The following is a 10,225-nucleotide window of genomic DNA, read 5'->3' as shown; positions in this document are numbered from 1 at the left end:
TCAGTCAGTCATTTTCTACTGCTTATTCCATAGTGGGTCACAGGGGAGCTGGTGCCTATCTCCAGCAGTCCATGGGCAAGAGGCAGGGTACACCCTGGACAGGTCGCCAGTCCATTGCAGGGCAACACACATACAACCATGCACACACTCATTCATACACCTAAGGACAATTTAGACTTACCAATTAACCTAACAGGCATGTCTTTGGACAGTGGGAGAACATGCAAACTCCATGCAGAAAGACCCCAGGCCAGGAATCGAACCCAGGACTTTCTTGCTGCAAGGCAACAGTGCTACCAACTGCACCACCGTGCAGCCAGTATTGAAGTGTCTTGGGACTAAATACAATTCCTCAGTGTTCCCAGGAAGCACTTAGTTTTCATGCTCCACAGCTCTGGAACAAACTTCCTAAAAATGTCAGAAACAGTTGGCTCCTTCAAATCAGGACTGAAAACATTTCTTCTTGTCTTTAATTTAATTGTCTTCACTTCTGTTGTTTTATTTTTTCAGCAAAGTATTTTCAGTGATCTTGTTTATCATGAAAGGTGTTACATAAACGAAGTTGCCCTCCCTCACCTGTCATTACGGTAAAAATGAAGCGTTACCATGGAATTGCGGAAATACACGCGTTCCTGCTGAGAAGGGCTGGGGATGCTTTAAGCGATCCACGTTTTCTTTGGGAGGGGAAAGTAAAAAGACGCGAAATGAGGAGCTGCTTTTACTCCAGGTGAGTAGCCTATGACCATATAATTAACTTCGCTTGTGTAAGAGTTACTATAGTAATAAAGGTGTGTAGATTATGTAGAAATCCCACACTTATCCGTCTACGAGATTGTCCGCTAGCTGAAGAAAACAGCGCCAGATACTGCTCGTTAGGGGAATAAAAGCAGATGGAAGAACAACAACAGCAACAAAACAAGAGATTGTCGTGGTTTAGTTCGCTCAGAGCTATAATCCCTGCGGCGACCTTTATACGCCTGACTGTGTAACAGCAGGCTGACCTTACATGGGTGGGTTTACTTCTAATTTAGCTATCTGAGGCAGAGGAGCTCTTACATCAACTCCTCGTAGAGGAGGAAATTTCCACGGATCCAAGATGTTACGCTCTGCTGGAGGTTTTGCTTTAATCTGCAATTTTCCTGTTATTTTACTGCTTCTGTTATTTTCCTTATAGGTTATGCATCCAATGGGATTTTCTACATGACTGATGCCATCACACAGGATGTTTGGACAGACTTGTGTCCTCACAGATTTTTTTTATCACTGTCAAAGCCTATTTAAGGACATTTCTTTAAAAAATAACATTCAAATGAATTATGTGAATGGACTATTTTTGACTGTATATTCCCATGGAAAGCGTTTTTGTACTGAAGAATGTACAAAGTTGAAGCTGACAGACAAGATTTAGTCCCCGAAAGTGTGAAGGAAATCAGCCAAAGGAAAGGAGGACAGTGAAGATCGGGTCAAAGATGCTTCAGACTGGAAACTACTCACTGGTACTGCTGATCCAACTGGTCCTGCTGGCCTATGACCTCTTTGTTAACTCCTTTAGTGAACTTCTGAGGAGAGCTCCTGTCATCCAGCTTGTGCTTTTCATGTAAGTCACAGAATATGCTGAGATATAAATAATATACATTTATTAATGTCATCTAATTACAGTGAAATACCTGGGATGCACTGATGAAGTTTTCTTGGCTAATGCCAATTTCCGAGATTTTTTGAGGTCGGAGCTGAAGACTTCTGTTGTGAATGATTTAAATATTCTTTTGAAAGAACTACAACACATAAAAGAGAAAAAGAATATGCAGCTGGTTCTTTAAAATTGTAGTCTTAATCAAACAAAATGAAGGACTTAAAAATCCCTAATTTGTGCTTTAACGCACAGCCGTTGTCCCCAACTTTTACCTAATTTTTACTGAATTAGTTAATTTATTAATGGTTTGTAAATTCTAACGGCTTAAGTAGAAGGCAACTGAACTTCTATTCACCAAAGATGCTTCAAACATTTCTTCAAGAACTGAAGAAGCATTTTGGATGAGATGCGAAATGTCTTCAAGGAATAAGAAATAAGAGAAGTCCAGTTGTCTTCTACTGAAGCACCTAGGATGGTCCCGGATGACTGAGAATCTGCACCAGTGGCTTGTAAATCCTACATATGAATACTTCAAAGATCAGTGGTGTCCTCTTGTTTCAACTAGGAAATGTGATGTCGCTGATTTTAAGCTACACATCAGATTTCGTAATATCTAATTCCACACTAAGCATGGGCTGGATACTGGTGTCTAGATATACCCTGGTTTTAAAATTAGAATGTACCAAAATTAGTATTGGAACATAGAGTGAAGCAGCACTGCCCCTCCTCCACCTGTTGCTGCGTGCTGCAGATTGGCTAGGTGAAAGAAGCATAAAACATTATTGCCCTCATTCACAAAAAAAAAACCAAATTCTGCTGTTTGGAAATGCTTAAAAACACATTCAGTCATGTTGTAAAGATTAAAGGAGCATCATCCATCACTCTTATTAACACTGAAGGCTCTACCTACACAGATATCCCAGCTAACATCAGCTTATTGTTGTTACTAGGACAGGAAATGGTGGAATATTCTGTACAAGAAGCACTAAACCATTTATTTTTTACTTATTTCTAGTTGTCAACAAACAAATAACAAATTATAATATCATAATAGATCATTAAGTAATTCATTTCCATACCATGCCATGTTACTAGGGTAATTTGCTACCATACCCTGATAATTTTATAATGGCTCATGCCTGTTTCATACTTGGGTAATACCAGTAAAGGTGGGGGGAAATAAATGTTTAAAGACAAAATTTCAACGTAACCGTGACAACAGTACCAGTTTAACTTTAAAGTTGCTTTAAAATATCAAATTATGGTTTTGCTTTTTGTTTTTAACTGCAGATTTTATAAACATATACTAATGAAAGGTTAAGAAGGTACCTTGTCCTCGCAGTTGGAAAGAACAACCGTTTAATAGCTTCATGTTTAGAGCGAACATATAATAAGACTTCTTTATAAAGTTGAATAAGTTGAATTTTTACTGAAGCAAGAAAGAGTAAAAAGATGCACATCTAGGAATCTAATGAAAAAAATGGGGAAAATGATTAATATAAACAAATAATACTAATAAAAATGAACACCAAAACAAAAATAGTTACAACAGATATGTACATAGAAGAGGTATCAATGATGTAAGTCATATAAATGTCATATCTTCTTGATAGAAACAAGATTTCTGGCTGCTATTCCATTGGTAATCCTTCAGAAGGTCCTTATCAGAGAATTGCACTCCTGATTTAACTCCAGTTACATGGTTTTATTCTTACCTTTTAAGAGGTCATCATCTCTGACTGAAGTCAGAATCACAGACTGAAAAAAAACCAAAACGTATGTTCTTGTGACCATAACAGAATCAGTATGGCAAATAAACCCACAAAAACTGTGTTTGCAGCATCCAGGACATCGCCATCTTGTTCAACGTCATCATCATCCTCCTGATGATGTTCAACACCTACGTGTTCCAGGTCGGCCTCGTGTCTGTGCTGCTGGGCAGATTCAGGGCTCTGCTTGTTTTCTCCGCTCTCTACCTGACCCTCAGCATCTGCCTCCACTGCTGGGTGTTGGTATGCTGATGTTCTTTGTGCACACTGAAACTCAGAAATGAAGATAGGTCCATCATTCTTGGTACACTCTGTGTGCAGTGCTGTGAAAGTATTTGCCCTCTTACAGATTCCTTATGTTTTTGCTTTTCTGTCACGTGTTTAAAACCAAATAAACTTTAACATCAGTAAATACAAAGTCCAGTTTTGGAATGATAATTTCATTTATTAAGGGAAGGACCCATCTCAACGATTGACTAACCACATTTTCTTAGAAAGCTGAGTCCAATTTCTCTAGCCAAACCCGAACCTGATCACTACCTGACCTGTTGAATCAAGAAATTGCTTGAATTAAACCTGTCTGACAACACTAAGTAGGCTAAAAGATCTCATAAAACAACACATAATGCCCCTAGCACCCAATATGGGACTCCAGAAAATGTATTGCTCCAAGAGCGCATCCTGGACTTATCCAGGAGGTCACAAATGATCCGGAACAGCTTCTATAGCACTACAGATCTGTCTCATATTTGCTAAAAAAAACATTTTGATGATCCCCAAGAGTTTTGGTAAAATATTTTGTAGCCAAAATGCCTCTACAGCAACTTAAAAGACTCCTGGTGGAAGCTGTTGGCGCCAAATATGGCAGATAACGTTTAGGAAAAACCGGTCAGTTTGGTTTGCCTTTTTTCCCTCATTAAATGAAACCATAACTTAAATACTATCTCTGAGAAATCTTCAAGGGGGCAAACACATATTCAGAACCCTGTGCATTTATTGTGCATTCGAAGTGTTTTGTCTTTTTGCTCCCAGAACCTAAGGTGGCTCGAGTCAAACCGTTTTGTGTGGACAGACGGTCTTCTGACTCTTTTTGTTTTCCAGAGAACAGGTAATTAATTCAAACATAAAACAGATAAAACCACAATTACTCTTGCTTTTCTTACAGCCTGTGTCTGTTAACAGCGGCTGTGTTCTACTACTACTTATACAAACGGACAGCAGAGCACATAGGGGACCCGAGGCTGTATGAGGACTCTATGTGGCTGCGTGATCAATTTACCAGAGCTCGTCAGTGACAACGGGACAGTGTTGAGAGAAACATTAAAGCCTCCATTGTGGAAACTGCCATCTGACAAGACCAGGCAGGATCACCAGTGACTGAAATCTGAATGATTTCCTGCTTGAAAGTGTTGGACTATAGGATAACTGTCATTGAGCAGACACTGAATTCACAAACTGTTGGTGAATGACTCGGGTTGTGTTTACCGACTCCTCATACTGAGACAGACAGTATGGCGGGCAAGCCAAGGATGGCACATGTAGTATAGAATTAATCAGGATTGAGCCTGTTAATCTTTGTGGCCTTTTAAAAACAACCTACCACACACTTACTGTTAATGAAATGGAAAAAGTTTGGCCTGCCTTTGTGTTATTTCCTATCTTGTACAAATCAACTCAAATTAGAAGATGTAGTCCTAGTCCAGCTGGTAGTTTTTTTATTTCCTTCAAAGAAAGATGATTTTTTTTTTTTTTTTGCCTTATGTTCATGTTAGTATGTGCTGTTTACATGTTAAAAGTGAGTTAAACAAGCCAATTTTTATGTGAATTCAGTTGGATTTTTAGTTGGATTCTTTCAGATTTGGATTCAGTTTTTTTTATAATTAAATAATCCTTATCTAACTACGGTGTAATCCTTCATTAGTTGGATAGTCAGTATTATCCTGGAGACAAGGTGAAGCAGGTTGCCCTATTTTTAACCCAAAGATTAATCAGGGATTGAGGTTTTAAGGCGCCACTACTAAAACACACCACAAATAGCCCTCAGTGGGACAAAATAACTATTGTGTCTTTGTAAAGCTGCAGGGCTGTTAAGGACAGAAAACATTTTAATAAATTGTTACCCCTGCCTTGCAAATGTATTTATACCAATATGTCCAGTTATAATCCCTAACCTTGTTTTTATGAGATTACCCAAAACAAAGTAGTGCATAATTGTGAAGGGGGCAAAAAAATCTTTTTCTTTTTTTTTTTACAAATACAAATGTGGAGAGATTGGCGTACATTTGTATTCAGCAGCCATGATTTAATACAGGTCCTTCTCAAAATATTAGCATATTGTGATAAAGTTCATTATTTTCCATAATGTCATGATGAAAATTTAACATTCATATATTTTAGATTCATTGCACACTAACTGAAATATTTCAGGTCTTTTATTGTCTTAATACAGATGATTTTGGCATACAGCTCATGAAAACCCAAAATTCCTATCTCACAAAATTAGCATATTTCATCCGACCAATAAAAGAAAAGTGTTTTTAATACAAAAAACGTCAACCTTCAAATAATCATGTACAGTTATGCACTCAATACTTGGTCGGGAATCCTTTTGCAGAAATGACTGCTTCAATGCGGCGTGGCATGGAGGCAATCAGCCTGTGGCACTGCTGAGGTCTTATGGAGGCCCAGGATGCTTCGATAGCGGCCTTTAGCTCATCCAGAGTGTTGGGTCTTGAGTCTCTCAACGTTCTCTTCACAATATCCCACAGATTCTCTATGGGGTTCAGGTCAGGAGAGTTGGCAGGCCAATTGAGCACAGTGATACCATGGTCAGTAAACCATTTACCAGTGGTTTTGGCACTGTGAGCAGGTGCCAGGTCGTGCTGAAAAATGAAATCTTCATCTCCATAAAGCTTTTCAGCAGATGGAAGCATGAAGTGCTCCAAAATCTCCTGATAGCTAGCTGCATTGACCCTGCCCTTGATAAAACACAGTGGACCAACACCAGCAGCTGACACGGCACCCCAGACCATCACTGACTGTGGGTACTTGACACTGGACTTCTGGCATTTTGGCATTTCCTTCTCCCCAGTCTTCCTCCAGACTCTGGCACCTTGATTTCCGAATGACATGCAGAATTTGCTTTCATCTGAAAAAAGTACTTTGGACCACTGAGCAACAGTCCAGTGCTGCTTCTCTGTAGCCCAGGTCAGGCGCTTCTGCCGCTGTTTCTGGTTCAAAAGTGGCTTGACCTGGGGAATGCGGCACCTGTAGCCCATTTCCTGCACACGCCTGTGCACGGTGGCTCTGGATGTTTCTACTCCAGACTCAGTCCACTGCTTCCGCAGGTCCTCCAAGGTCTGGAATCGGCCCTTCTCCACAATCTTCCTCAGGATCAGGGTCCGGTCACCTCTTCTCGTTGTGCAGCGTTTTCTGCCACACTTTTTCCTTCCCACAGACTTCCCACTGAGGTGCCTTGATACAGCACTCTGGGAACAGCCTATTCGTTCAGAAATGTCTTTCTGTGTCTTACCCTCTTGCTTGAGGGTGTCAATAGTGGCCTTCTGGACAGCAGTCAGGTCGGCAGTCTTACCCATGATTGGGGTTTTGAGTGATGAACCAGGCTGGGAGTTTTAAAGGCCTCAGGAATCTTTTGCAGGTGTTTAGAGTTAACTCGTTGATTCAGATGATTAGGTTCATAGCTCGTTTAGAGACCCTTTTAATGATATGCTAATTTTGTGAGATAGAAATTTTGGGTTTTCATGAGCTGTATGCCAAAATCATCCGTATTAAGATAATAAAAGACCTGAAATATTTCAGTTAGTGTGCAATGAATCTAAAATATATGAATATTAAATTTTCATCATTACATTATGGAAAATAATGAACTTTATCACAATATGCTAATTTTTTGAGAAGGACCTGTACTTTATAGAAACACCTTTCTCTGCAATCCAGATGAAAGTCTTCAGAGAAATGTTAGTGCAATATTTGCATATCTAAAGACTGATATTTCTGCCCCTTCCTTGCAAGATACCTGATGCTAAGTGAGATTAAAAGCATGCTGCCTTGCAGCAAGAATGTCGAGGGTTGGAAATCCAGCCAGGGCCTTTCTGCATGGTTTGCTTGTTCTGTTGCCTGGGTACTCCATCTTCCACCTGCAGTCCAACAACATGCTTGTTAGGTGAACTGGTCTCTAAAAATAGGGTTTAGATATGTATTTATTTGTCTATGGTTGTTTGTCAGTCGGAGACTGGCAAACCTGTCCAGGGTATCCAGGCTATACCCTGCCCCTTTTCCAATGACTGCTTGAGGCAGGCACCAGCCTCCCAGTAAGATTAAGTGGGTACAGACAGTGAATGGTCAAATCCAACTGAACGGAGAACTTCTGTGAATATCAATTTTAAAGCCTTGCCACAGAATGTCAATAGATTCAAGTCTGTAAGATTCTAAAACAAGGATTTGCAATGATGAAAACCATTTTAATGTACCTCATGCTGAATATCTAGTTGTTGTTCTGAAGCCTGAAGTCTTTTGCAGCCTCTAACAGCTTCTCTGTCTCAGCTGAAGAAAAGCATCTCCTAAGCATGACGCTTCCTTCCACCACCGTGTATTACAGTGGGGAAGCCTCCCCAGAACCATAGACAATCATTTGATGCCTTGTGACAAACTTTTAACATAACTTCTTTTGGCTTTCGTCTTGCTACTTTTCTACAGAGGTTAGATTTAGGAAGTGAATGAGTGAAAGTGATCCTATCAACAGACTTTCACACCTGAACTCTTGACTTTGTAATAATGATCTTCCTTTAGATGGACAGCCATGTCCTGGTAGGTTTGCCATTGTGCCATTTTCTTTCTATTATCAGACGACTGATATAACAGGGCTCCATAGGATGCCTCAAGCTGGGGTTATTGTTTTGTAGCCCTACTTTGTTCCTAACTTGTCTGGTTTGTTATTTAGTCTTCCTGGTGCTGTTTGTTCACTAATGTTCTCTGACAAGCATCTCAGGCTTTCAGGGAACAGCTGGATTTATACTCGGATGAATGTACACACAGAAGTATTTAATAATAAGGGGACTTCTGAGGTTGGGGGGATAAGAGTAAACGAGGCTGGATCCAAATACAGGCCACACTTTTCAGACCTTTATTTGCAAAAAAAAAACAATTTGATTATCTCTTCCACTTGTGTTTGTCTGTTACATAAAATCCAAATGAAGTGCACTAAAATTTGTGGCTTAAGGTAGGAAAATGTGTAAAGGTTCATGCCGTATAAACCTTTGTGACGCACTGTAAAAACAAAATAAAATAAAAAAAAAGTGAAATAATCACTGATCAGGCTAAAAGAATGACACTATGGTTTGTAGAAATCCCCTTTAATTCTGAAATGAAAGCCAGAGTCCATGTGATTCAAAAAAATATTGTCAGTGCCATCAAATTCAAATCCAGAATTTTGTATCGTGATGATGTCCTTTGTCCCATTGGAATGTGTAATATTCTCTTAATTTAGCCACCTAAAACAGCAGGAAAACAAATTACAGTTAACAAGACGGCCTTTGTAACATAAAATCTATTAATGATGTACAAGACAAGATTTTGAATGTACCTTCATACGTAGATCCCAACCCACAGCAGTAAGAAAAGCACACCAAAGCCCATGAAAAGTGAAGCCACCAGGGAGATTAGCAGCTCCTTGTAGACGTCCCTTGTGTATTTTGTTGATGTTACTTCATAACTGATGAAATGTTCAGGTAAACTCGCACAGAAATATAAATAATAAAACAAGCAATATGCAAAATATGCAATCTCCTCACTCAGTCTAATCTGCCATGGAACAATTAGATGTACATGATATGGCCTAGTCAAAGTAATAGATTTGGATGATTTTTTTGAGTCCATCAAATCCCGTCAGACAGTGCAAAGAAATGCATCCTGGGCTAAGACGTGGTTTTAAACTAAAACGGATTTAATTTCCCTTTGGGATTAATAAAGTATTTTTGAATTGAATTGAATATAGTTTGAGGGTGCATAGTCTAATGGAAATTGCTATAGTAAATTAGAAGTAACTCAAAAAGACAACAATTTCTGCATTAAACAGACATTATTTACATAGTTTCTTTGCTAAGTTTGCTCGTTATCTTTCCAGTGGTACAAATCAAAAACGCTGCAGCTTCATTCTGCAGGTGGCCACGTCAGCCCCCCCTGTGGTGGACTACAGACAGCATAAGGTGCTGTTGTAGAACCAGTGGAAGGATACACGAAGAACCAGGCTGTGAAGAACATGCCGATGGCCAACAGGACCACAGTAAGGTGGGGGAACACCGCTGGGTTCACCGGGCTGGTGTATCTGGTCATGGCCTCCAGTTCCTGCAGCCACAGCAGACAGAAAGACCCACACACAAACAGCTTAGACGTTTATCCGAGCGGCATAGCACGAAAAAATACTTTGGGGTTTTAGTAAGTGATGCAAATAAATTGAATACAACGCAGTGACATGTACAGTAACGTTTACATGCTTGCTAGCTACTCCTTCATACAGAAACTGTATCGTTTTACCTGGGAACTACAAACCAGCGAGTAAAGATGAACCTATCGATACACCAAGGTTTCATTTATAAAACTGAGATATGATATAAATAGAATAAATGTGAGTAATTCATTACCATTTCGTAACGAAGCGTGATTCCCGCAGCTACTGTTCCAGATAAAAAAAGGCCACGTACTGGTTACTTCTTCCTGCTTTTTCCTTGACGCACGGGTGACGTCATAACGTCGAATCAGTTATCCCTCAGTTTAGCCTTTCAGGAAAATTGACCTTTCGAAATCT

At 39.7% G+C, this 10,225-nt stretch overlaps 2 protein-coding genes across 2 annotated transcripts; one reads left to right on the top strand and one right to left on the bottom strand.

Moving 5' to 3' along the window:
- The first annotated feature begins 595 nt into the window (after positions 1-595).
- On the top strand, positions 596-5,301 carry tmem138 (transmembrane protein 138). The gene is made up of 5 exons (XM_047348866.1): positions 596-727; positions 1,175-1,597; positions 3,474-3,645; positions 4,435-4,510; positions 4,585-5,301. Exons 2-5 carry the CDS (start codon positions 1,470-1,472, stop codon positions 4,695-4,697), a joined length of 489 nt encoding a protein of 162 aa, XP_047204822.1. The 5' UTR covers positions 596-727; positions 1,175-1,469; the 3' UTR covers positions 4,698-5,301.
- A 3,457-nt stretch (positions 5,302-8,758) lies between these two features.
- On the bottom strand, positions 8,759-10,219 carry tmem258 (transmembrane protein 258). Its single transcript, XM_047349056.1, has 4 exons — positions 10,062-10,219; positions 9,656-9,765; positions 9,005-9,133; positions 8,759-8,912 (listed from the first exon to the last, which is right to left on the bottom strand). Exons 1-3 carry the CDS (start codon positions 10,062-10,064, stop codon positions 9,007-9,009), a joined length of 240 nt encoding a protein of 79 aa, XP_047205012.1. The 5' UTR covers positions 10,065-10,219; the 3' UTR covers positions 8,759-8,912; positions 9,005-9,006.
- Between the last annotated feature and the right edge of the window lie 6 nt (positions 10,220-10,225).

This window comes from Girardinichthys multiradiatus, chromosome 2 (genome assembly GCF_021462225.1).
Source record: "Girardinichthys multiradiatus isolate DD_20200921_A chromosome 2, DD_fGirMul_XY1, whole genome shotgun sequence".
NCBI classification, from domain to species: domain Eukaryota; kingdom Metazoa; phylum Chordata; class Actinopteri; order Cyprinodontiformes; family Goodeidae; genus Girardinichthys; species Girardinichthys multiradiatus.
Note: the sequence above shows the minus strand (reverse complement) of the source record. Positions and strands in the feature narration are given on the sequence as shown.